Source organism: Delphinapterus leucas, chromosome 2, assembly GCF_059928025.1.
Source record: "Delphinapterus leucas isolate spDelLeu-1000000601 "Yukka" chromosome 2, BTC_Dleu_Yukka2, whole genome shotgun sequence".
Lineage (NCBI taxonomy): Eukaryota > Metazoa > Chordata > Mammalia > Artiodactyla > Monodontidae > Delphinapterus > Delphinapterus leucas.
Genome location: NC_143130.1, coordinates 94,927,721 through 94,955,412, shown reverse-complemented (window position 1 = coordinate 94,955,412; position 27,692 = coordinate 94,927,721). Strand labels below are relative to the sequence as shown.

Genomic DNA, 27,692 nt, shown 5'->3' with positions numbered 1-27,692 from the left:
GCCTGGAGGGGTAGGGGGGCCGAGAGGGTGTCAGGAGGGGGGCGGGGAGTGGCTGGATGACTGGGAAGGCCTGAGGAGGTGGGTGTGAGCCTCAAGAAGCCCTTCCTGCAGCAACGAAGATGTACTTGTAGCCCTTGATCTCCTTGATCTGTTGCTGCTGATGAGGACTTGCAGCTGGTGGGGTCCGGCTTTGATGGGGGTAGAGGTCCAGTTGAATATGGATGGTGTGTCTGGCCACCAGAGTTCCAAGACTGAAAGTCAAAAAGGGCCTGTTAGAGCCTTGAGTAACTGCTTGTGGGTGATCTGGTTTCCTCTCTTCGTTGGTAGCACGTCCCACACCTCCCCCCCCCACCCTCAACACCACTGAGTTCAACCTTCCCCAAGGAGGTGGGAAGGTGGGGGAAAGGAGGCAGCATCCAGGAGACTATGACCCCACGAGGCATCCCCTTATCTAAAACCAGCATGAGGCAGGTGGATAGCCATGGTACTTACTCATTTGTTATCTGCCCTCCAGAACCATTGTGCAGTGACTCAGAGCCACCGAGAGGGTATTGGTGAACAAGATGTGGACTCTCAGGGCCTTGCCCACCTCGGCCCTCTCGGACACCTGTGTGGAGAGAAGACGGGGATATCATGGGCAACTGGCCTCATGTCCGCACTCAGTTCAGCAATCTCACTTCCCCATCCCTCTGATGACCACCAGGGACTGCTCACTTAGCACGAAGATGCTGCAGGGGCGAGAACATGAGCCCACAGTATTCACGGTTAACACATACATTGGCCTGCCTTAGGAGCTCACAGTACTACTGGAAGCCACCACCAACTGGGAATTGGCACCAAGTGAAATCTATTTCCCTCCCCGTCACCTAGCTCAGGATGGCAATTAGATTTCAACTAAAGCGCCAGCTCCAATCCGTTAGTTGTGGCTGATAGGAATGGTGTGTTTAAAAGGATCCTGAGGACAATCCAGAGCCAGTGAGAGGGTCATGATTGATTAGTAGTGTCTGACACAGGCATGGGATAAGGAAGTGGTGTCATGTGTGCCATCCATGTGCCACTGGTGATGTCATTCTGAGGCCCAAGTTGCAGGATATGTTAATGGCAGAGAAGGACCTGACCCAGGTGTCCTAGACCCCAGTCAGGATCTTCCTCCCATGCTGCTCTGTCTTCATATACATTAGCAGACCCTGAGTTTCTCCAGGTGTATTCAGTGCATCACATGTGAGGTCTGTGTCATAGGGCAGCATGGCCTTGACTTGTGAGTGGGAGGCAGGGATCCATCCTTCTCACTTCTAGAGCCCCAGTGCCTAGCACAGTACCAGCCAAATGATGGATATTTGGTAAACGAGTGTTGAACTGAAATGATCCGACCACCCAGATCATACTGGGGGCACGTTCTGGCTCAACCAGAGAGAATCGAGGAGAAGGAAGAACACATCCTGACTTCTCTGGAATTCAAAGAAAAGAAACAAGTCCTTTGTACTCTAGTGAGTGTGCCAAAGTTGAACAAGGTCAAAATAGCTTTGGCATCCAGCATGGTCACACAAATCATCCCGGGGTTCCTTAGCAATGGGGACCAATTAATAGCCTACTTGGCACCTGATGTGTTTGCATTGGATCCTGTTGTAACCAGGGCTTTGTGTAATGGGCAGGGCCCTCACCTCAGCCCCAGGCTTGTGTCTGCTCTTGTGATTCTGCCCACTGTTACCCCCTCCCCACTCATGGAGGCTGCCTGGCATCACTTGGCCTGATGACCTCACAGCATGTCTAGGTGAAAACTGTCAGGTGGCCAGACGGTTTATGATGTGGAGCCACTCACATCTGTTTCTGGTGGGGGTGGAGGGTGCTGTTCACAGATCCACCAGGCGCACAGTCAGGTGGGGATTAGGCAGTGGGCAAGGCCTTCAGGTAGGAGGGGAAAGTGGGGAAAGGAGGCTTCAGAGGAAGAAAAACCCTGGTTATAGGACATGGAAGTCATCCCTGCCCTCCCCCATTTACCCTTCCTTCACCTGTATTCGTTCCTCATGCAATTGCCTTGCCAGCCACTCAAGCCTCTGAATGTGAAATGTGAGGCTCACCTTTCATTTGTTTCCTTCTTCCTTGTCACCCCTGTCTTATCAGGTGACAAGGAATTTGGCCTGAGTCTCTCTCAAACCTGTCTTCTCTACTCCATCTCCCAGATACCACCTTTCTTGTCTCTTTGCCTCTGCAAAGCTACTTCCTTACTTAAAATGCCTTCAACTCCACCTCGTTTCTCTAGAGTGTCTTCCTGTGCGTCTTCTGTAAAATGTCACCTCCTCTGGGAAGCCTTCCCTTTGCACAGAGTGCAAGGGACCACACCATACTGCACTTTAATCACCTGTTTGGTGTCCAAGGCAGGGACTGTGCCTTGTTAGCTGCTGTGCCCCCAGCCCCTGAATTGGGTGAGTCAGAGGGCCCCTGGGCCCCATCTCTGTCCAGATGCCTTACCTCAGTAGATAAGCGGGGAGGCCCCAGGGAGATATCTTTTAGGACCAGCATGGACCTCCCTGTCTCCTCCACCTTGGCGATGCCAGACACACAGATCAGCTTTTCATCCATCAGTTTGTTTCTATAATTGTTGTAGGGTAGCAAGAGCAGCCACTGTGTCTCTAGGCACAGACAAAATACATCTTGAGTCCAGGAATGGGTCTCGGAAAGAGAGAGTGAAAACGTGTATGTGTGAGAGAGGAAATAATAGTTTGTGTTTGAGAGAGAATATGAGTGTGAGTCTATGTGCGTGTGTGAAAGTGTTTGTGTGTGTGTGTAAGACAGAGAGACAGATGGTGCTTACCCTGCGCCCCTGACCCCCCGAGGTTACTGCTGTATTTCACCTGGTGGGATGGCATCAGAGGTACAGTACCTGACATTCAATCTCCTGCCAACAGCAGCTTCACTGCCCAACGTGTGTGTGTGTGTGCATGTGTGCTGTGTGTGCGTGTGTGTGCATGCGTGTGTGTGGGGGTGCCTTGTTCACGGCCCCAAGCTTCCCTCCCTGTATGTGCCTTTCCAGGCCTGCCTCATACTCACCCTCCCCGAAGTCCAGGGTCAAGTACACTATTTGTCTCCAGAGGGGCTCCCAGGTGCCACCGTCGTGCAGCAGGGTCTGTGCACAGAAATGCATCACCAGGTGGATGGGCCCCTGGGGTTGGGCTCTATCTGCCAGACTCCCGGCATTAAGCTTCGGCAGCAGATCCTGGCCCCACTCAGCCTTTCTGGTCAGGTAAAGCTGCAGCTGTGCCAGCTGATCCTCAAAGCCCCCAGACCCCAGCAGGTCCAGGAAGGGTGAAGGGGCCTTCCAAGGGCCCAGCATTTTCCAGGAGGCCTTCATGAACACAGATCGCTCCTCACGGGATCCTGACAGAAAGGAGAGCCAGGAAAGACATCAGTGGGGAGGGGTCAGGAGGACCAATGAACTTCTTGCTGGAAACAAGGCACCCAGCAACTCCCAGGTCCCCTCCCGAAGCCTCAGCCACAAAGAATAGCTGCCTAAGGAGACAGTACAGCATCATGGCTGGAACGAGGGGATTGGTGTTGCTTGGTGCTGGGCTCAAAGCCTTGCTCTATCACAGTCCCTTCATCTCTTCGTGCTCAGTTCAGTCACATATAGCCCAGGGATATTTCCTTGCCTCATAGAGTTGCCAAAAATTTGGGTTAAATGAGTTCCTGATTATAAGCACTGGATGGTGTTTCTTGTCATCTTTTGCGGAGGCAGTGGTTAGGTGGTGATGGTTTCAACGTGAGAGCCATCCTCATGTCCTTTGGGAGGCAACACAAAGGAGGTTACAGCTGCCCCCCTCCCTGAAAATCTGGGGCCCCAGGCACCTTCTGGGTACTTGTAGGAGCTGGTGATATTCTGGCTCTGGTCTGACCCTACCATCTTGGTGCTGATTTCCTTCCTGATGGAACTGATGATATGGGCCAGGAGTTCCTGGGCCTGGCCATCCTTCAACAGCCAAACGACTTCATCAGCATTCACCTCAGCATACACAAATGGGGTGTTGTAGGGCAGGTGGACCTTCCCTTCCCTGATGGCCTTTATGGAGGCAGGGCCACAGTGGAACAACCCTGTTCAGGGAACAGGAGTTGTGGACCATTAACTTGGCTGCTGACATATGGACCAGGGCCAGCGGGTCCTGGCCATGGGAGGTAGAGGTAGGGAGATGGGATGGGGAGGGGCAGTGGCATTAATGACCCTCATCCATGGGGTGCTCTCCAGTTCCCATTAATTCATCTGATGCTCACAGCCACCCTGGGAAGCGGCAGTCATCACCTTCATCTTCCTTACTTTACAGGTGAGGAAACAACTGAGAGGTCCAGTGACTCATCAGCTCACCCAACTGTCAAAGGCAAAGTTAGACCCCTGACCCGAAGTTGTCTCTGCTACGACTTTGGAAAGCGGATGAAGTGGGAAAGGCATCGTTCCTTTCTGGCCTCCTGCTCACGGGGTCAGTCACCCTGACCGGCGTCCCCACAGAGCCCAGACCCTTCCACAATGGTCTGCTCTCACCACTGCTGGTTTGCTGGGGAGTGGGGTCCAGAACCTGCCACCCGTTGTACCCTGGAGGGAGATCTTTCCGGATCATCCAGCACTCGTTCCAGACATGGAAATTCCTGCAGAAAGCAGTAAGGAGAAAAGGACTCACGTTTTCAGAGGATTTGCCAGGTATCAAACCCTATACTGAGTGCTTTATATCATTGTTTCTTCTTTTTTTTTTTTCCTACATTTTATTTGGAAGTAATTTCAAGCTTATAATAAAGTTGCAAGAATAGTACAAAGAGCACCCATATACCCAGTTCATCTATTGTTAGCATTTTGCCCCATTTGCTTTATCACTAGCTTTCTTTCAGTGTGGATATGGAGATTTCTTAGAATAGGGATCTTCCCTTGTGTGCTCTTGTACAGTTATCAACCTCACACATTTAATATTGATACTATCCTTGGGCTTCCCTGGTGGCGCAGTGGTTGAGAGTCCGCCTGCCGATGCAGGGGACGCGGGTTCGTGCCCCGGTCTGGGAAGATCCCACATGCCGTGGAGCAGCTGGGCCCGTGAGCCATGGCCGCTGAGCCTGCGCGTCCGGAGCCTGTGCTCCGCAACGGGAGAGGCCACAACAGTGAGAGGCCTGCGTACCGCAAAAAAAAAAAAAATTGATACTATCCTTTTATCTACTTTACTGTCTATATTTCAATGTTGTCAGCTAATAATGTCCTCTATGGCAGGGGTCCCCAACCCCCGGTACCGGCCCGTGGCCTGTTAGCAACTGGGCCGCACAGCCCGAGGTGAGCGGCGGCGAGTGAGCAGAGCTTCATCTGCCGCTCCCCGTCGCCTGCGTTACCGCCTGAATTATCGCCGCCCACCCCTTCCGTGGAAAAATTGTCTTCCACAAAACCGGTCCCTGGTGCCAAAAAGGTTGGGGACTGCAGCTCTGTGGCATTCTTTTCCACCCAGTCCAGGATCACACATGGCATTTAGTTGACCAATACCCTTTGCATCCTTTGATCTGGAAGAGTTCTTCCGGCTTTGTTTTATCACATTGACGTTTTGAATACAGTATTTATTTATTGATTTTTATCAGAGTGGCCCTCATTTTGGACTTGCCTGCTGTTTCTTCATGATTAGATTCAGTTTACGTGCTCACAGACAGAATTCTACACAAGTGACATGTCCTTCCTAGATACACTACTGCTCATTGACCCAGAGAAGTTTCAGCCCTCGAGGAGCCCAGAGAGGGAGGGAGCACCAAGGACAGCAGCTAGTTCTCACACAATTCAAAGGTCTCACCTGGAAACTGGCTGGAAAAGCAAAAACAGGAAATCAGATGTGGGGTAGAGCAGAGGAGAAAGGAAGCGACTAGAGATCCAAAAATAAAGGGACACACAGAGACACACACAGACATATATACACATGCCTGCAGAGAGGGAGTGGGGCAGGGAGAGGAGAAGTCAGCAGAGACCAAAGGAAGTATGCAGAGGCAGCTAGTCCTGGCTTTGCCCTGACAGAGAAACAGAGAAATGTGCTCTGTTTTCTGAAACAGAAAGGCTCAAAGAAGGAAGAGTAAGATGAAACAGATTTTGAGGTCAGTATTCAGAGGACACACGAATTTGAGGTCAGTATTCATTTGGTTGCCAGCTTCAGAATACATTATCCCATAGTCTTCTATTTCTGAAATGAGCTTGATGTGATGATCTGATTAGCCAGAACAGCTTTCTGGCTGGGGGACTTATTCTCTGAGCATCGGCAACAATGTACGGGGCAATATTTCCTCAAGGCCAGACAGCATCAGGCCAGAAGTTTCCTACCCTACCTGGAACGGAGCAGAGACCTGTAGGAGACAGTGCCCCTTACCATATTTTGTCCCGTTTCTGAGTTGGCAGCATCTCTGCATGTTGGTCATAGTAGGTGTCGATGGTCAAGTTTGCATCCACGTTGTGTGCAGAATGGAAATTGGAAACGACACGGGTTGGAACACCTAAGCATCTCATTACTAAAGAGAAGAAAAGCATGGGGACTAACTGAGTTTATTTCAAGAAGAATCATTGGTTTCATGAGCATACTTTCTCACTTTCAAGCTGGAGGAGAAAAAAAGGCCAAGATTCTTGCAGATCCATACCTGTAACTCCTTTGTCCTCAGAGCACCTCACCCAGGCCCAGAACCTTGTGGCCTACCTGCCCTATCCATAGTCTCCATTCCACCAGGAGAAAGAAATCATTTGAGGGTCACTTAACAATTAACAACAACTCAATTTATCATTTAGGGATTTTTTCATTCAGCAGCTTTCCAAACTAAAAAAAGAGAACCTAAACATTTGATAATTCGAAAGAAAAATTTTAAAAATTAGACCTATGCTGTGGCCAGAAGAGAAGCTGTGTGACCTTAGGTAACTGGCTTAACTTCTCTGGCCCTTAGTCTTCTTATATGTAACAAAATGAAGAGTTGGACCAGATGATTTTCAGTTCTGAAATTCTGGATCTGTAATTATACTCAAATGAAAGGGTTTGGAGGAAAGAAAGAAATCAAAGCACAGATAGAAGAGCCAGATAGACTTATGGAGATATGTGGAAGACAGCGACGAAGAGAACCTTGCATGTACGAGGCAATGACCATCTTTGATAAGACAACAGCACCCTCTTGTGGCTTCTCAGGAATCACACAAAGCAGCCACTACATCACCGTCATCCCCCCCACCCCCACCACCACACACACTTGACCAGGGCCAGATGAAATTAAGCTGACAGCCAGGTGTGGAAGCAAGCAAGGTGAGTTTAGAGAGAGGTTTATCCCACCCCTGTCCTGCTTAGGAGCAGATGGTGCCCGCTGAGGCTGCTGGGAGGATTACAATGCTTTGAAATGTAAGAGGACTATTAAGAATGACCAATCTTTTTGTTTCGATTCATTGAAGATCCCCAAAGGACGCCATCTGTCCACAGTCGCCTGTCCACTGCCAGCACAGCTCCTGGGCTTTCACAAACCCTTAACCCTTGGTGAGAGTTAGACCAGGGCTGCAAGTGGCCAGAGGCAACTTGGCAGGAGCAGCTTTCCCCTCGCTCAAAGGCCGTAGACTCTAGGGCCTAGCCGTGGGGAGAGGCTCGGAGGTGGAGCAAAGATGCAGACTTAGACCTTCTCCCTCTCTTTGCAGGGTCTAAAGGCCTGAGCCCTCCTCCCTAACACCTGCCTAGTCAGGGACATCCCAGCCCAAGGCAGATTTGGCTGTACTAAATACTGGCACTGTGCTGAGCATTTTCCCGTGAAAACAAATGAACAAAATGAGGTCACTTGATTTGAACACTCATATTTAAACCCCTCCACTGTCTGTAGCACCTGTACATAACTGCCAAGCTATGTTGCCCCTCTCAGAAAAGTCTAGAGCTTTGTCTTTGGACCCTGTCTCTGTCCTCCCCATTCTGTGCTCCCTCATTCTCCAACTCAGAGTCAACACATCGGTTCTGTAAACATTTCTTGAGCATCACAATGTAACAGGCAGCACTGTGCAAGGTACTCCTGCCTCTTGGGGGAAGATAGGCAGGCATCACAGTGCTTTCCATCTTTCCCTCATCTTCACAGATAATCTGATCAATGACTTGGGACTAAATTGTAAATAACTGATAATGCATAAAACATGGATGCTCCTTAAGGGTAGTCAGCAAAGTAGTAAATCTCTAACTGTAACTCCTCAAGAATCTCTCTGAGAAGTGTTTGGGAGCCACCAGCTCTGCCCACAGATGAGATCAGGCTTCCAGATTATCTGCTTGCACCTCAAGCTTCCCTCAACCTGCCCCTGACTCCAGGCTCACCTTGAGCTGAGAAGCCTGAGCAGGTGTCAGAAAGAAGCCAGTTTTGCCTCCACTTTGGGACCACAAGCTCCTCTATCCAGGTGACCATTTTAATAGCCTAACTGCTCCATCAAGGAGACTGAAGAGTGATTGCAGCAGGTCACACCTTCCCTGGTTATTGCAGGATTCCTTGAGACTATAGAGTGTGCTGGTTAAGAGTCAAGTGACCACCACTCCTTAGCCATGGGGCTGTGGACAGGCCACAGTTAACTCAGGTGAAGTGGAGATAATCCCAGCCCAACCTCGAAGAGTTATCACGAAGAGTCAATAAGTGATTCTGCATTCCCATCTCCCCCTCACTCACCGGTACCCATAACAGCTGCAAATACCCAGCACTGCCCATACCTCACAGGCTGCCCGCCCCTGGCTGCCCACTGTCACAGGATGGCCACGCTGCCCGTCCACTCCAGTGGGCTGACCCCCGGGGAGTAGTCCTCTCTCCAGCTCCCCTGCAGCACACCGCTGTCATCATTGCTGTTGATCTGCAGAGGAGAGACAGGTGGGTTTTCACGGTGCGGTGGGCGGGGGGGGAGCTCAGGCAGGGCCGGGGAAGCTTCTGGCCTTACCATGGCGCTCACCACCCTGCAGACATACACCACATTGTTCCACTGGGAGTAGTCTTTGGTTGGGTTCTCTAAGAAGTACAGGCTCTTGTTCAGAATCTGAAAGCAGATATCTATCATGTCCTCTTCAAACTTCCAGGGGATTTCAAGGAAGAACAAAGAGAAGAGTAAAAACGTCTAGAATTCTGAAGCCTAGTCAGTAACACCGACGTTTGGGGTGGGGCTAAATATCAGACAAGTTCCTGCCTTCAAAGAGCTTGTAAGTCAAGTTGGGAATGTGTTAAGATTCAGAATTTTGAAGAACTAACCTGTGTGTTTCTGATGGAAAATGCAAATGGAATTTGGAAAGATGCGAGTCAGCTGAAGGCATCAGAGAAGGCTATTGGAGCCGGTGGGCTTGGAAGGACAAGGTAGACAGGAAGAGAGCGGGGTGGAGGCATTCACCCAAGGTCTTTGGGCGTGATGGGTACCAGAGACAGAGGCTCAGAGATTTTCCTTCTGGAGGACTTGCGAGAGTAGGAAGAGATCGGTTGGATACATATAAGGCCAGGCATGTGAGGAGAGGGGGAAGAGCGTGGAGAACCTTCAAATCAGGTAGAGGGTTCAGTGCTGGTGGTGTGAGCACAGGAGAAGCCAGTGTACACTCATGACATACGGCTACAACATGTATTTGCTACATGTGTCGTAACCCTTTTGGCTACCAAATACCCTGGTATTTTTCTAAGTTTCAAAAAATTACACAAGTTGTTGGAGAACAGGGAACCTGATCTTCCTCAGCAAGGCTCCCTGCTTCCTGCCCCCAACCCACTCTTCCCTCCCGGTGGGTGTGGACAGGGCTGAGAAGGCAGTGGGAGGCGGAGAGAAACTGTCCCAGCCACGGCTGGTGGTTGAGAGTAGAAAAGTTGCCCAGAGTCAAAGGTCCCCCGCTGTGTACCTTAACTGGATATTTGGTGTTATTAAAGAATTGCTGTTCATTATTTCAGTTATAATACTGTATTGTGGCTCAGTTTTTCAGAGAGTCATCATCTTTTAGAACTATATTTGGAAGTATTACTCGATTAAATGATATGGTAATTTGCTTCCCAAAAATCCAGTGATGAGATGCGAGGAATGGGGGAGAATACACCAGGGATCGGCGAAGTTTTTCTGTAAAGGACCAGATAATAAATATTTTAGGCTTTGCAGGCCATAGGGTTTCTGTCTCAACTACTCAATTCTGCCATTGTAGCATGAAAGCAGCCACAGATGATACCTAAATGAATGAGCATAGCTGTGTTCCAATGAAAGGCTGTTTATTAGACACCGAAGTTTGAACTTCATATAATTTGCACATCACAAAATACAGTTGGCCCTCTGTGTCCGTGGATTCTACATCCATGGATTCAACCAATAGGATCAAAAATATTAGGGAAAAAAATTCCAGAAAATTCCCAAAAGCAAAACGTGAATTTGCTGCACAGTGCCAGCAACTATTTACATAGCATTTACATTGTTTTAGGTGCTATAAGTATCTAGAGATGATTTAAAAGTACATGGGAAGTTGTGCATAGGCTATATGCAAATACTATGCCGCTTTATTATTTATTTATTTATTTATTTATTGGGGGGTGAAGTTGAAAAGAATAGTTTTATTGCTTTGCCAAGCAAAGGGGGCCACAGAGAGCTAATGCTCTCAAAACTGAGTGTCCCGACCTGGAGGGGGTAGTGAGGAGTTTTATAGTAATGGTCCAAAGAGGAGGGTGTGGTCAGCTCATGGACTTTCTTCTGATTGGTTGGGGTGAGGTAAGTGGGAGTCAGCATCATCAACCTTCTGGTTCCAACCGGTCCTGCGTCCTGCCAGTTGTGGCAGCATACAGTTAACTTCTCCCACCTGGCAGGGGTTTCAGTATCTGGTTTCAGGACTTAATGAAGCTCAGGTTCTTGATGTCTCATGGCAGAAAGAATTCAGTGAGAGACAAAGTGATAGGTAAGAAGTGGATTTATTTAGAGAGAAACACACTCCACAGACAGAGCGTGGGCCATCTCAGAAGGCGAGAGTGGCCTATGCCACTTTATATAAGGGACTTGAGCATGCTTGGAGTTTGGTATCTGTGGAGGCATCCTGAAACCAATCCTCTGCAAATACTAAGGGATGACTGTGTTATTTTTTATTTTATTTTTTATTATTATTATTTTTTTTTGCGGTACGCGGGCCTCTCACTTTTGTGGCCTCTCCCGTTGCGGAGCACAGGCTCCGGACGCGCAGGCTCAGCAGCCATGGCTCACGGGCCCAGCCGCTCCGTGGCATGTGGGATCTTCCTGGACCGGGGCACGAACCCGCGTCCCCTGCATGGACAGGCGGACTCTCAACCACTGCGCCACCAGGGAAGCCCAACTGTGTTATTTTTAAAAAATTTTTTTTCAGCAGTTTATAAAGTATGAAAACCATTCTAAACTCTTGGGCCATGCAAAAACAGGCAGTGGGCCACATCTGGCCCACAGGCTATAGTTTGCAAATCCCTGATTAGATGAAACAAAATACACCATAAATTGATCACTATTGAAGGTAAGAGGTTCATGGAGGTTCATTATAGTAGCCTGAACCTCCATGTTTTAAGTTTTTCATAAAATATTAAAAACTGAGAAGGAAAGACATCTCCCCTTCCCTCCTTGTGCCTCTCACTGGAAGGGAAATTGGTCCAGCACTGCACATCGTGACTTCTGTTAGTGGCACTTCATAACCTAATAGAGTTGTGTAAGGCCCACTTCAGGTGACAGTGTTACCTGCCTATAGTTCCAGGGCCAGGGGGTGATGACTCTTTCATGACCATTGTAAACAAAGCCATAGTCCATCATGATATACTCCTGCAGCAGTATTTCACTTGGCAGGTAGATGTCATCCTCTGAGCAGTTAAGAATAGCAGAGGGGGCAAAGCCCCAAACCAAAAAACAAACAGTAATAAAATTAAAAACAGTAATGACAGTATCTTGCTGGATAATCAGATAAGCAATGGGTTGATGGCAATAGAAATCAAGACTGGACCCCTTAAAAGCCTGTGTGCTTTTCTAGAGGCCAGCGATATAATCTATACTTTAAAAAAAGATGATCTTTTCTTGGTTATAAAAGCCTCAAGCTTTTCATAGAGATTTGGAAAATATGGATGACAGAAAGAAGACAATGAAGATCTCCCCTTCTTACTACTCAGAAACAGCCATCGTTACATTTTAGTGTATTCTGGCTGTGCTCTCTTTCTCGGCACATATATGTAATTAGAATCATATGTGTTCCATTTCCTAATTGATTTCACTTAACATCACACCATGAACATTTTCATCATGCCATTAAAAATTCTCTGTAAAGATGATTTTTAGTGAGCACATGGTAACACATTGCATAGATGTGCAGCATTTTATCTTCAGGGCTTTCTAAGTAGATCCTCACGGAGTGTTCCCAATGGATCAGTTAGAATTACAACCTGTGAGCAAGTTATACCTGCACTTCAAGGGTTAAAAAGCAGGATGAAAGTCCCCAGAGGGTGGGTTGTGCTGTGACCAGGGCCCTGAGAGATCTCCATCTTCAGAGTGTAGGGACCCATGACTGCATTGGCTGGTGTGAAAAGGGAGACAAAGAGTGAGTTGGCATGAATGGTGAAGTCAGAAGCACTCCAGACATTGCGTTGTCAGACCTGGGTGAGCAAGAAGGTGGCTCGGGTTCCCAGCAGCTCGGTGGGCTGTGGTCCTGTGTAAGAGAGAATGACCCCAAAGTGAGGTGCAAAATCTATGTGACACGATTTCAGAGGAACTGGGAGGACCCTTACCTTCTCCTACCACTTGCTAATCCTTTTACTGCCACTGGGTGTCCTTGGCCACGCACTTACGATCTGTGGGCCTCAGTTTTTCAATCTGTAAAATGGGATCTTAGTAGTACCCACCTGAAAGTCTTGTCACAGGGATTAAATGAGATAATGTGTGTGAATTTTTAGCACAGTGCCTGTTGTGTATTTAAAAGTTGTCTGTTATTATCACAATCTTAGTTTGCTGAGTTGGCCGAATCTTTTCTTAACAGCGCTAATAGGGTCCCCGGAGAAGAGAGGGGAGGGCGGTTCAGAAAGGAGAGGCAAGGGCTTCCCTGGTGGCGCAGTGGTTGAGAGTCTGCCTGCCGATGCAGGGGACACAGGTTCGTGCCCCGGTCCGGGAGGATCCCACATGCCGTGGAGCGGCTGGGCCTGTGAGCCATGGCTGCTGAGCCTGAGCATCCAGAGCCTGTGCTCCGCAACAGGAGAGGCCACAACAGTGAGAGGCCCACGTACCACAAAAAAAAAAAAAAAAAAAAAATGTGGAAGTTCAGAAAGGAGAGGCAGGGGCCCTTGAGGTGAACTTTGTCTTGGGCAGGGGCGGGCTCATCTCTCTCAGCCACAAAGATGATGTAGTCGTTCCCAGAGTGGAAGCATCTGTTGAAATGCAGCTGGATTGTGAAGGACTCACCACGGCACATGATGAGCCACTGCAGGCCCATCTCCTGCGTGTGATGCTCCTGGTTGTTGCTGGCGTTCTACAGGTTGACAGACCTGAGCTCCAAGGCTGCCCCTGGGACGGGGGTTGGCGGGGGGACAGGTCACTGCCCAGCTATGGCTCCCTGGGCTCGGCATCCTCTGACACTTCTTGACATTTCATGGCACCTGGCTCTGACTTGGTTAAGACTGCTGTCCAGATCTTAGCCCTCTGCCACCTGCCCCCTAATCTCAGGACTCAGCCTCAGAGAGCATTTCAGCATCGTGATCCCAGTGACCTCTGGACCTGGACCTGGAGCCACAGTGCTCGAGAACTGGGGTCCCAGGCAGCACAACATTTCCAGATAACTGAAACTTAACCTCAAAGTGCCGCCATGTACTCTTAATCACTTTCGTTGACAATCTTTCTAAAAATGACTCTATTATCCTGATGATAGAAGAAAGAGCATACTCGAATTTTGTATGAATTAAGTCAATGAGCTGACTGGAGGCTGGGACCTCAGCTACAGGCAAGTCCCTGCTTTAGGATATGGGGGAGGGTGGGCACCTCAGGGTTATTTGCAGCTTATTTCTTGCTTCTCAGCCATGTTCCAGGTGGATGAGGGTACTGGCTGCTTCCTAGGATGTACACTTAGTGTGTAATTTTAAAACTCTCATAGCATAATGGGCAAGGTGCAGGCTCTAACCATCTTGGCTGTGAGACCTTAAGCAAGCCACTTAAGGTCCCTAGACATCAAAAAAATGGTGACAATGGTGTTCCTACTTCCTAGAATTCATGTGGGCATTAAGTGAGGACTCACAAGTAAAGACCTTAGCATAGTGGTGGGTGCAGGGTAAGCACTCAGTCATCAGTAGTTGCTCTTAGTACTGATAATAATGCAGCCTCAGATTGCATTTGCTTTGCTACTTTTGCTGGTGATAAAAATTCATTAGGTCCTTTCCCCCAGTAGTACCTCAGTTTATCTCAGTTGTTCTCAACAGGGGCAATTTTGCCCCCTAGAGGACATTTGGCAAAGTCTGGAGACATTTTTGGTTGTCACAAGTCGGGGAGAGGCTGCTACGGGTGTCTAGTGGGTAGAGGCTGGGGATGCTGCCAAACAGCATCCTAGAGGAAAAACTCGTGTTTGCTCCAGCCAGTTTTTGTGCCATTTGCATTTTGAACTTTTTTCACAGAAGTTCTCTATATTTTCACTAAATGAGTTCACTTTGATAGTTTTAGCCCATCTTTGTTACCTGGCTGGATTTTTTTTGAGTCCTAATTATTTCACCTAAATGCTTTATCTTACTATCTGGGAACTGGCTAAACAGTCTTCCAGGTCTTTGTCCAAGTCATTGGTAATACGATGGTTCTAAGCATTAAGGCTTAAGTCAGAGGCCAGTGGAGTATTATTGTTGGAGATTCCTTCCACGTTAACACTGAGCCATTAGGAAATACTCTTTAAGTATAGTTGTTCAACTAGCTGTGATTACATCTAATTCTTTAGGTGAGGAAATTGGATTAGGTGTTTTTAAATTTCCTTCACAGTCTAAAATCAAATCCAGCTTTCATTTTGCATCTTTCCCACAAATTTGTCAAACCTCTGGCTGAAAACAGAACGTGCATGATGGTCCCTTGGCCCTCCCTCCTAGTAACAATCTTTCCTTGAGGCAGATTCAAAGATGAATTACTGGATCAAATAGTACAAACTTTTTCAACCTCTTAAATGTAACTTAGGCACTTAAATAGTTATATTATTGGAACGAGAAAATTCAGGGCAAGATCTAAGACAGATGCCTGTGAGTTATTAAACAACATTTTGTAAACACGGCTAATCTATTAGTAGTTCGTGAAAGCAATTTAGAGAAATGTGACCAATCCTTTTTTTAAAGAATAGAATAGAAAATATCACAATGCATCCTACATAGGAAAAGCAAGCATAATTTTATGTATTATATAACTGGATCATGATATAAATTGTGGGTTATAGTCAAAAAGTTTGAAAGCAACTAGCCTAGATCCTGGTGGAAACTGATACATTTCATTTGTTCCTGAGGGGCCTGCATTTTCATACCGGGACCTACTGAGCCTTCACAGAAGCCTCTCCACCCAATACATAACAACCAATGGCCATTCGATCCTGAAAGATCAGATACCTGAAAGGGGCAGTGAAGAGCACACAGGTGTGTGCGTCACCTCCACGGGGGGGAAGGGACTGGGGGCAGCCTTTTCCTGGCCGCTGCCCACAGCTCAAAGCGTTGTTCCTAAGGGCAGCCCACTCAGTTTCCCCTTTACCCAGGCCAACTATTGGTTTAGGAAGGAAAGGGGAGGGGGAAGAAGGAAGATATCTTCCCCTCCACGCCCAAGGTTTACAATGCATGGAGAAAACTCATTCTCCATTAAGGGACTCAGTTTTTTGTTTTTGTTTTTATTTTACTTAATATAATTATGCATTTGGCTCACTGAAGTGCTTTTCATGTCAGGGAGACAATGACTTTAGAGAACAAAAGGGAGGGCCTTCAAGGGAGCAGGCAAAGAAAGCCAAGAGGATTAGGAAGAGGTTCAGCAAAGCAGGAAATCAAGCAGAATCAATTAGTAAAAAAACATGGCAACGCCCACAAGTCCTTCTTGCCTTGGCCACCAGCCCACGCTGGTTAATGACGAGTAAGAGATGTAAAGGCCGGCCACATGACTCCTGGTGCTTGACTAAGATAAAGACAAGGATATAAAAGGATCAAAATATATCCCCATGTATTATGAGCCTTAAAACAAATAGAGAATTTAGAACAGCCATCTGCCTGCAGTGAGCTCTGAGATGCAAAGCTCCTGCCATCTGAGACATCAAAAACCAAGCCAGCCCTGTTCTCCTGAGTGCCCGTCTCCGCCTCGGGTCTTGGCTCAGAGGTAACATCACACAGGGGCTTTCCTTGACCTCTGAACATGATGCCCCATCTCCCACCCTATGATCATCTGCCATCACAACACCCTTTTTATTTTCTGAAGAGCACTTCATAGCATCTAGAATTAGTTCCACGGAAGCGGAGACCTTGGCCATCTTCTTACACCTGGACCCCCTTTGCCTAGAACGGAGCCTTGTTCCTAATTGCTGATAATTACAGCTAATGTTCGCTGAACACTCACTACGTGCCAGCCACTGTCAGAAGCATTTTACGTGTCTGAAATCGTGTATGTCCTTACAGCCTGTGGATGGAGGTGTTCATATTGTCCCTGACATGCAGGAATGGGAGGGCCGGGATCAAACCCAGGCACAATCTTAACCTCCACAATCTCCCGCCTTACCTGGTGGGTGCTCAGAGATGTTTGCTGAATGGATATGTGCTTGCATATGTGAGGTACGAGGAGAATAATCTGGCAGGAGGGCAGTGGGGCTGTAGAGGAGGAGAGAGAGAAAAGCCTGTGAGGGCAGCAGGGCCAGGATGAGGAGTGGCTTGAATCCAGGCAGAGATGCTGCTATTTTCTCAGTAGTAATGGGTATACCTCTCCTTGATGGAAGGATAAAGTGTTACACCTTTCTGAGGGCAATTTATCAACATTTCTTACAAAATAAAAGAAAGCCTTAAAACATAAATTCCTTTGATCCACAGATTCCTCCTCTAGGAATTTTTCCTAAGAAAAAATCATAATTTGTGTATAAAAATGTAAACATAAGGATATTCAGTGCAACCCAAATGTCCTACAATGAGTCAGATACATAAACTTTATTCCTCTCATCCTGATGTAATCAACAGAAGGACAAAGGATATTGGGAAATAATTCATGAGATATTAAAAAGCAACATAAGAAGTTTAAAAAACAATACGTTACAGATTAACTGTAGGTGGTAAAATTATGGGAAATTTTTCTTTACTTTGAGCTTTTCGGTGTTGGTCAAGCTTTTGCTTTGAACGTGTATTACTTTTATATTTAAGGGAAAGTGTTCCTTTGATTAAAGGCAGGGTTTTTTTGTTTTTTGTTTATTATTTTTTTTACAGCATGTTCTTATTAGTTATCTATTTTATACACATCAGTGTATACATGTCAATCCCAATCTCCCAATTCATCCCTATGTGACGAGATTACTGCAGAGCATTTTTGTGTAAGGATGAAAATGTCTTACTACATGAAGTTTCAAGTCTAAATTCCTTAGCCAAGCATTCAAAGTCCTCCACAGTGGGGTCCTAACACATGTATCCAATCTTATCTCCTAGTAGCCCATAAATAAATTCTGCTTCCCTTGTGTTGTGGCCTCCAAATAGATCATGCTCAGCTCTACCTCTGGATGATCCTGCCCCTTCCCCAATCTCTACGTGTCCCCATTATACCCATTCTTCAAGCAAACTCAGCATCCACCTCCTCCATGAATTCCTTCCCAGGCATTTTAGGACGGCAAGCATCTGTAACAATAGTTTCATATCTAGCTAACATTTACTGAGTGTTATTAAACGCCAGGCTTTATATGTGTTGTGCATTATCCTCTTCCATCCCTACAACTACCCAATTCCATATTACAGATGAGCAGACAGAGCATTAGGGAGGTTAAGAAACTTGCCCAGGGTCACCTACCTAGTAAGTAGTAAAACCGTCATTTAAACTTAAACAGTTTGATTGCAGAACCTAGCTCTTAACCTCTGGCCTATGGTGTTGGTCTGGAGGTTTTCACTTTTTTTTTTTTTCAGATAAGTGACTATTGTGCTTTATTCAAATAAAGGCATAATAAACAGACCTAAGAGGAGCTGCTCTGGTGGAAGAACTGGGGAGGGGGTTCCCTTGGCTACTCTGTAGAGCCCTTGGGGTCTGAAGATCACAATGGAAACCACAGTCCATCTCAACCTCCTCATCCTAGAATGCCAGCAAGTCAGAAAAGAACCAGCTCCAGGACCCACCCAATCTCTTTTCCTGCTCTGCAATTTCTTAGACTTTGAACCACTTATCTGTCAGTTAATCATGTACTACTATGTTGTTTCTCTGAAGCATTATTTTCATTTAATGGTGTCTACATGATTAACTATATTGTTTGATTGTTTACACCCAGTACTCAGCAATTCAAATAGCTGCTGGCAGGAGAAAAGTGTTACTTGGCTGGCTGTACAAGTTAAATTATTAGGTCTTTTGTAGCAAATGTAACAAAGCATTAATATCCATTATATATAAAAGTTGCTATAAATATTAAGAAGTCTTGCTATAATCAGAGAAACACAAACTAAAACAATAATGAGGTTCCATCTTTGATCCATTCAGAAATGTTTAAAAGAATAACAACATGTTTTGTAAGGGTATATGGAAATGGACTGTCTCATATATTTCATATACGGTGTGAGTGTAAATTCATACAGACTTTTTAGAGAAAATTGATTGATATTGAAGGACAGCAGATTATGCCATCCCCAAATATACCACTTCAGCATAAAGACAATTTTGAGCTGAAGGCAATTGAGAAGCAGCAGATACAAGAAAAGGTCTCTGCCCTCCCCCATTTGCCTAAAAGCAAGACATAATTTGTAAGGGTGTCCCGCATCCCTTCTCTATTAGGAAGGACAGGAGTTAATCACCAGAGACAGCTCTAGACCCTCATCAGCCCAGAGATGGCACCAGAGGAATCTATATAACAGAGTATTAACTAGCCTTTATCTTCCATTAGTTCCCTCATATATTTACCTTCTGAGAATTTGCTGCCCTAGACACTCAAAGTCCTTTTCTTTTGTCTTCTCCCTTCTCTAAAAATGTGTTGTTCTCTTGTTAAGGTGCTATATAAGCCCAAATTCTCAGCACTACTTTGAGTTACTCATCACAGAGTACTTCCATGTACATAGAAGCATAAACTTCTATTTGTTTTTTTCTTGTTAATCTGTCTTTTGCTAGTCTAATTTATATGTCTCCGGCCAATAAACCTGATTGGTAGAGGGATAGAAAGGGTGGGAGGGAGATGCAAGAGGGAGGAGATATGGGGATATATTTATACATATAGCTGATTCACTTTGTTACACAGCAGAAACTAACACATCTTAAAGCAATTATACTCCAATAAAGATGTTTAAAAAAAAACCCTAAACATCACACATCAAATTGAATTCTTGATTACTTTAAGCTTTTTTCATAACAGTACTTACATCAGCTTCTTCATTCTTTTTTTTAATTGAAGTATCATTGATTTACAATGTTGTGTTAATTTCTGTTGTATAGCAAAGTGACTCCATTATACATATATATACATTCTTTTTTATATTCTTTTCTGTTATGGTTTATCCCAGGATATTTTTTTAACATCTTTATTGGAGTATAATTGCTTTACAATGGTGTGTTGGTTTCTGCTTTATAACAAAGTGAATCAGTTATACATATACTTATATCGCCATATCGCTTCCCTCTTGCATCTCCCTCCCTCCCACCCTCCCTATCCCACCTCTCTAGGTGGTCAAAAAGCACCGAGCTGATCTCCCTGTGCTGTGCAGCTGCTTCCCACTAGCTATCTATTTTACATTTGGTAGTGTATATATGTCCATGCCACTCTCTCACTTTGTCCCAGCTTACCCTTCCCCCTCCCTGTATCCTCAAGTCCCTAGTAGGTCTGCATCTTTTTTCCCATCTTGCCTCTAGGTTCTTCATGACCTTTTTTTTTTTTTTTAGATTCCATATATGTGTGTTAGCATACAGTATTTTTTTTTCTCTTTCTGACTTACTTCACTCTGTATGACAGACTCCAAGTCCATCCACCTCACTACAAATAACTCAATTTCGTTTCTTTTTATGGCTGAGTAATATTCCATTGTATATATGTGCCACATCTTCTTTATTCATTCATCCGATGATGGACACTTGGGTTGTTTCCATCTCCGGGCTATTGTAAATAGAGCTGCAATGAACATTTTGGTACATGACTCTTTTTGAATTTTGGTTTTCTCAGGGTATATGCCCAGTAGTGGGATTGCTGGGTCATATGGTAATTCTATTTGTAGTTTTTTAAGGAACCTCCATACTGTTCTCCATAGTGGCTGTATCATTTTACATTCCCACCAACAGTGCAAGAGTGTTCCCTTTTATCCACACCCTCTCCAGCATTTATTGTTTGTAGATTTTTTGATGATGGCCATTCTGACTGGTGTGAGATGATATCTCATTGTAGTTTTGATTTGCATTTCTCTAATGATTGCTGATGTTGAGCATTCTTTCATGTGTTTGTTGGCAGTCTGTATATCTTCTTGGGAGAACTGCCTATTTAGATCTTCTGCCCATTTTTGGATTGGGTTGTTTGTTTCTTTGATATTGAGCTGCATGAGCTGCTTGTAAATTTTGGAGATTAATCCTTTGTCAGTTGCTTAATTTGCAAGTATTTTCTCCAGTTCCGAAGGTTGTCTTTTCGTCTTCTTTATGGTTTCCTTTGCTGTGCAAAAGCTTTGAAGTTTCATTAGGTCCCATTTGTGTATTTTTTATTTTATTTCCATTTCTCTAGAAGGTGGGTCAAAAAGGATCTTGCTGTGATTTATGTCATACTGTGTTCTTCCTATGTTTTCCTCTAAGAGTTTGATGGTGTCTGGCCTTACATTTAGGTCTTTAATCCATTTTGAGGTTACTTTTGTGTATGGTGTTAGGGAGTGTTCTAATTTCATTCTTTTACATGTAGCTGTCCAGTTCTCCCAGCACCACTTATTGAAGAAGGTGTCTTTTCTCCACTGTATATTCTTGCCTATTTTTATCAAAGATAAGGTGACCATATGTGCATGGGTATATCTCTGGGCTTTCTATCTTGTTCCATTGATCTATATTTCTGTTTTTGTGCCAGTACCATACTGTTTGGATTATTGTAGCTTTGTAGTATAGTCTGAAGTCCAGGAGCCTGATTCCTCCAGCTCCGTTTTTCTTTCTCAAGATTGCTTTGGCTATTTGGGGTCTTTTGTGTTTCCATACAAATTGTGAAATTTTTTGTTCTAGTTCTGTGAAAAATGCCAGTGGTAGTTTGATAGGGATTGCATTGAATCTGTAGATTGTTTGGGGTAGTATAGTCATTTTCACAATGTTGATTCTTCCAATCCAAGAACATGGTATATCTCTCCATCTATTTGTATCATCTTTAATTTCTTTCACCAGTGTCATAATTTTCTGCATACAGGTCTTTTGACTTCTTAGGTAGGTTTATTCCTAGATATTTTATTCTTTTTGTTGCAATGGTAAATGGGAGTGTTTTCTTAATTTCACTTTCAGATTTTTCATCATTAGTGTATAGGGATGCAAGAGATTTCTGTGCATTAATTTTGTATCCTGCTACTTTACCAAATTCATTGATTAGCTCTAGTAGTTTTCTGGTGGCATCTTTAGGATTCTCGATGTATAGTGTCATGTCATCTGCAAACAGTGACAGCTTTACTTCTTCTTTTCTGATTTGGATTCCTTTTATTTCTTTTTCTTCTCTGATTGCTGTGGCTAAAACTTCCGTAACTATGTTGAATAATAGTGGTGAGAGTGGGCAACCTTGTCTTTTTCCTGATCTTAGTGGAAATGGTTTCAGTTTTTCACCATCGAGGACGATGTTGGCTGTGTGTTTGTCATATATGGCCTGTATTATGTTGAGGTAAGTTCCCTCTATGCCTACTTTCTGGAGGGTTTTTATCATAAATGGGTATTGAATTTTGTCGAAAGCTTTCTCTGCATCTATTGAGATGATCATATGGTTTTTCTCCTTCAATTTGTTAATTATCCCAGGATATTGAATATAGTTCCCACATCAGCTTCTTATACATGATTGCCAACCCCACCTGGAATCTAGCGAAGCAACTATATTGGGCCACTAATTTTTAATTAAGTTATAATCATTTGATTAAGTTATGATCAGTATTCATTATGGTTTTGCAAATCATGTTCTTTGACTGCTCATATTATTTCTGTTTATAGATTTTTCCCCTAAAAGACAAAAGCCCAATACAGTCAACCTTTAAATTTAGTTTCCAGAACAAAAAAGCGCCTTAACCATAAAATCATTTCTATGTTGATAAAAGACCAACCTCTGTTAAGGTTAATCCATTGGATTTGTCCCACAAGAAGACAGCAAGCTCTGAGATCTTTAACTCTAAAATAGATACGGACACATTATAATCCTCTCCTGGCTCCACACCCTTAATATGTGTCTACTGGGTTCTCCAGTTGAAGACCCTACAGTCACTTCAGATTCAATATCTTCAAAATTGAACTCGTTAGCCCCACCCATCCCCCGAATTCATATGATTTCTTACTCATCCTTGTAAATATTATGAAATTTCATTAGCTGTTTGGAACCTACTATTTGAAGGTCGTGTGACCAAATGGAGAGAACAGAGGTGTCTGAGTTAGAGAACCTGGTTTAAGATACTGCTCCAGGCCTTCTGAGATTTTTTTTACTTTATTTGACCTTAAGCAAGGAAGCATTGACCAGAGCCTCACTCCTATGTAAAATGGGGCTAATAGTAGTGCTCACTTCACAGAGCTCCTTTGAGAATAAAGTAGACAGTGTTTGATGGAAGCCTTAAAGTTCTCTAAAAACATTTGTCAGTTTCAGTGGTAATAATGATAATATTTATGATCCTTCAGAATGTGAGATTCATGTTGAGTGACAGAACATGTGTCAACATCTGTTGCTAAGATGCTTGTGGAGACATTCATGACCACGGAGAAACTGTCATAGCAAAGTCCAGACTCAATCTCAGTCTTGTCAGTACTCCTGGCTTGATTATTCTCAGGGAGACTGAAGACACCACATATGACCTAAACTGATTGGATCATACCTCTGCTTCAAACTCACCAATGGCTTGCATTGCTCCAGTAGTTCACACGTTCTGCCACCATATTTACCCTGACCACATCTCCATCTCTATTGCCCACAGTTCTACCTCTCACTTGCTTTCTGATCTTTTGGTGGATTGCCCAATTACCAAATTCCCAAATTAAAGTCTTTCTGCAAGCCATGCTTTCCCTGATCACGCTTTCTACCATCTCTCCAGACCTCCGTAGAAATGTTACTCCTCACAGAAGCTTTTTCCAACTAGCTGAAACCCCATATTTACTCTCTTGGAACACTTGGATTCTCCTTCACAGCACTGATCACACTCTAAATAGTCATTTGTATACTTTGTCTTCCCCTCTAGGCTTCTCATCTTTCTGTGTGTCATCCGGATGATCACCATAATCTCTCCTTTTCTCTCCCTTCCAGGACCAGAGGACCTTTAGCTCCCTTTCCATCTAGAAGGTGCTTCTTTTATGTCTTATCTCCTTATTTTGTACTCCAGCCTCACGGCCTAGGGTTAAAAGCTATGTGACCTAAGGGAACCAAATAGGAATCATCAAGAAGAGAAAATGTGTTGGGAAGCATTCCAAAAGCATCATCACAATTGAACCTGGGAAGCCCTGCTTCTCGCCTCTGTTCATCTATATTCTATCCATCCTTTCCATACGAGGCATTTTTCTCACATTATCCTTGATGCATCCTTTGACTACTCCTTCTCATGCCAGTCAAAACCCATTTTGCCAAGAATTACCTATGCAGCTGTGTAACATCTCTCAAACTCTTTATCTGATTTCTCAAGGATATTCTGTGAGTCCCTGAACATTACACTGTCCGTTCTAATTGTTCTCCAGTTGTTCCGTGTGTATTCTTTTTTTTATATTGTAAGCTTCTTGGGGAGAAGAGACCACGTTTCTCCCGCTTAAGCTCTAGCACAGTGTTAAACAGTCATTATATATTGGACTTACTGGTTAAGCACTGGGGACAAACTACTCAGGGGAGGTTGTAGAATATCCCTCCCTACCTGTGCCATGTCCTGGGCTAACATTTACTGAGCCTTATTGTATGCTCTACACTGTGCTAAAATGCACTATTTACATTGTCTTATAAAATTCTCTCATCAACTTTTGATGTGGGTACCATTATTATACCACCCATTTTACAGATGTGGGAACTGAGGTTTACAGAAGTTAAGTACTTTCCCAAGGTCACATGCCAGTAAGGAAGAAAGCCAGGATTCAATCCCAGGTCTATCTGACTCCAAATCCCATGAGCTTAAACTACACAGCTGCCATTGGCGTAGTTGTTCAGCATGAATTTTTTTTTTTTTGCGGTACGCGGGCTTCTCACGGTTGTGGCCTCTCCCGTTGCGGAGCACAGGCTCCGGACGCTCAGGCTCAGCGGCCATGGCTCACGGGCCCAGCCACTTCGCGGCATGTGGGATCTTCCCGGACCGGAGCATGAACCCGTGTCCCCTGCATGGGCAGGCGGACTCTCAACCACTGCACCACCAGGGAAGCCCCAGCATGAATTTTTGTTACAGTTCTATCTGGTTAGTTCTTCAGGATGAGAGAACAGTAATTCAGGTTGCCAATGACTACGCATTTGCTGTGCTCCTCAGTTTTGTATTTACTTCTCTTCTACCTTGGGTAGCGGTATTTTGGTTCTTCACCTGCTCATTCTTTTTCTCAGGTCTCCCCAGAGCTGATTTTGTAGACCATAGCTTTCATCTTGTAAAAAAAAAATAGCATGAATAATACCATATATCTTAGTTTCATAATCTTAGTAACCTTAGGGACTTGAAGTGATTCTTATCAAATATAGCAAGAGAAGGCACTCACTCATCAAAGAGGAGATTCATCAACTGAGGAACTGTCATGCAGACACCAGCTGAACAAGTCGTGCACAAGAACTATCAATCACTTGATTCTATCCCCCTGAAGTTAACTTTCTTTGTGGCTGTGAAAATTTTTATTCAGAGCTTATAAAAAAGGCATACAGTGTAACCCCAACATGGTTAGAAAGTCCTGGAAAATGTTTAAATGTATCAGATCTTGCTTTTTAAATATTTCTATAATGAGCATATACACAATAAATAGCAACAGGTTTTTTTTTTAATCTATAGCCTTTTAAAAAATTGAAGTAAAGTTGATTTACAGTGTTGTGTTAGTTTCTGGTGTACAGCAAAGTGATTCAGTTATACATATATATATATTCTTTTCCATTATGGCTTATGATAGGGTATGGAATATAGTTCCCTGTGCTCCACAGCAGGACCTTGTCATTTATTTTATTTTTTAAATGTAATTTTTATTTTATATTAGACTATAGTTGATTTACAATGTTGTGTTAGTTTCAGGTGTATAGCAAAGTGATTCAGTTATCTACTTGATACATAGTAGTTTGTATCTGCTAATCCTAAACTCCTAATTTATCCCTCCCCCACTTTCCCCTTTGGTAACCATAAATTTGTTTTCTTTGTGAATCTGTTTCTGTTTTGTAAATAAGTTCATTTTATCATTAACAATAAGGGTTTTTCAATGAGCTGTTGGCTAACACATAGCAGGGTACAGAAACTTCGATGCTGTGTGCTCTAGTCGAGATGACACTGGTGTGAGTCTAGGTTGTCAGCTCAAACCCAAAGTGACCACAAGCAAATCTTACCCAAACTGCAAACTCAAAGGAAATTGGGCTAGAGGGTAGGTTGCAGGCTCAAGTCACTATGGAGTGGTTCTTCTTTATAGTTAAGATGTGGTTAATATGCTAGTCTTCTTCTAAAATAAGAAAAAAAATCCACTGTCTCTGTGGTTACTTATCTCTGTCACTACCCACCAGATGTCTGAGTGGAAGATGGGGGAAGCAGTGGGACTAAGAGAGGGGTTCCCGAAAGCAGGTGTTTATAATCACAGCTGTGTTCTAAAGGTTCTGGCTGATTCTCTCTGCACTTCTGACCAAGGGCACAGGTTTGCATGACAGGCTTGCATTTGGGGTGTCATTGTATTATTTTTCACTAGTGCTACTCTGTTCTTCCCCAGGAAGCCAGTGGCACAGGATATATTACATTAAAAAGGTATGAGAAAGATCTGGTGATGTTCAACCCCAACAATGAGAGATCGTTGTTCAATTCCGATGTTGACATCTGTATTTCCAGGTGCTGGAAATACAATGGTGAATAAGATACTATCCCTACCCTCAAGGATCTTCAATCTAGTGAGTAGACAGACGAGAAAATAGATTATAACACAATATGGATGATAGTTACAAGGTGCTCTGGCAACACAGAAGAGTAACCCATCCCAGCCTGAAAGGGTGGTGGATTCGAACCAGGGAATGATTTCCAAAGATAAGCCTTGAGTCAAGTAGGAGTTTTATGAACAAAATTGGGATAGTGAGGTTGAGAGTAAGGTAGGAGAGGCAGTCTTAAGAGTCCCAACAGGGAGAACACGGTAAGTAAAAGAATGGAAGCATGTAACAGTATTCTGTCCTTTGGGTCCCAGGTATACTTCCTATATAAGTGGGATGTCAATAAGGGGAGGAGGAGTGGCAGGGGATGAAGCTTGTGAGATAGGGAATGTCAGATTCTGGCTTTATGAAAAAGCTGCCAATGAAGAATTACATAGTATGTATAATAAATATTAATAAAGAAAGAAATGATAATTAGAAAAAAGCAATACAATGGGGGAGGAAGGGTGGTGGCAAAGCTTTTTTCCTCCTTAAATTGCTGATGTATCCTTGAATAAGAAAGATCAGTTTTGCTAACTTTTCCTGAAATAGCAAGTCTAAATATGAATCAGAGGTTGAGGCTCTTTTCATTAGAAAAGCCTAAAAATGTGGACAAAAGCTAGGGAATGAGAAAAGCTCTATGTAGTGTAATATCCTAAAAATCATTCTTATTACAATTTATTTCCCAGTCTTAGTCTGACAATTAGGTGGCAAATGACTTTTCACATAAATATTAGGGCAAGGTCTTTCCTCTCCCTGTTAAACTTACTTTGAGAGTTACACACCAAGTCATACCCAGTGAAGCATCAGCACGTCATAGGAAAATCCTGTATTCATGTGCTCGCAAGCACATTTATGCATGTTCCTACTCCCCCAGATTAGCCTTTTGGCAAAGTGGACTCATTTCATTTCCAATGGATATGGGGTAACCATGATCCATTGTTGAGCAAAAAGGGATGAAGATAGCTGGAAACTGCAATCAAGAAGTTGATAACTCTCATAACTACCCCAGAGCTCCATACCAGAATTTTAAAACAAAGATATTCAGAGGTGAAATGGAGAAACAAAAAACATAGTCCAACTTCAGTTCTTAATCTGGCCCACATCTCTAACTGCTGTGGATTACTCTTATGAAACTGGGATCCAGCACCTCTGAGTGCTGCTCCAAAGGCACAGAGTTAATGTTGAGGACAAAACTCTAAGTGCTCTAAAGAGTAGAGCTTGAGAAATGAATAACTCTTTAACTGAGTATGATGCATGTGTAGGGTCAGAGGTGGAGGGCATGCTTAATCCAGTAATCACATAGAAATGTGGAACAAGCCCAATTACTCACAATGTGCCATA

At 44.3% G+C, this 27,692-nt stretch overlaps 1 protein-coding gene across 1 annotated transcript; it reads right to left on the bottom strand.

The window, feature by feature from the left end:
* On the bottom strand, positions 1 to 23,160 carry LOC111181570 (protein-glutamine gamma-glutamyltransferase Z). Its single transcript, XM_089906249.1, is given in 14 exon segments — positions 1 to 153; positions 156 to 198; positions 200 to 251; positions 489 to 607; positions 2,470 to 2,630; positions 3,049 to 3,375; positions 3,844 to 4,086; positions 4,529 to 4,632; positions 6,366 to 6,504; positions 8,656 to 9,046; positions 11,678 to 11,796; positions 12,387 to 12,636; positions 13,302 to 13,480; positions 23,148 to 23,160. Coding segments are annotated over 14 exon segments (2,202 nt in total). The 3' UTR covers positions 1 to 91.
* Between the last annotated feature and the right edge of the window lie 4,532 nt (positions 23,161 to 27,692).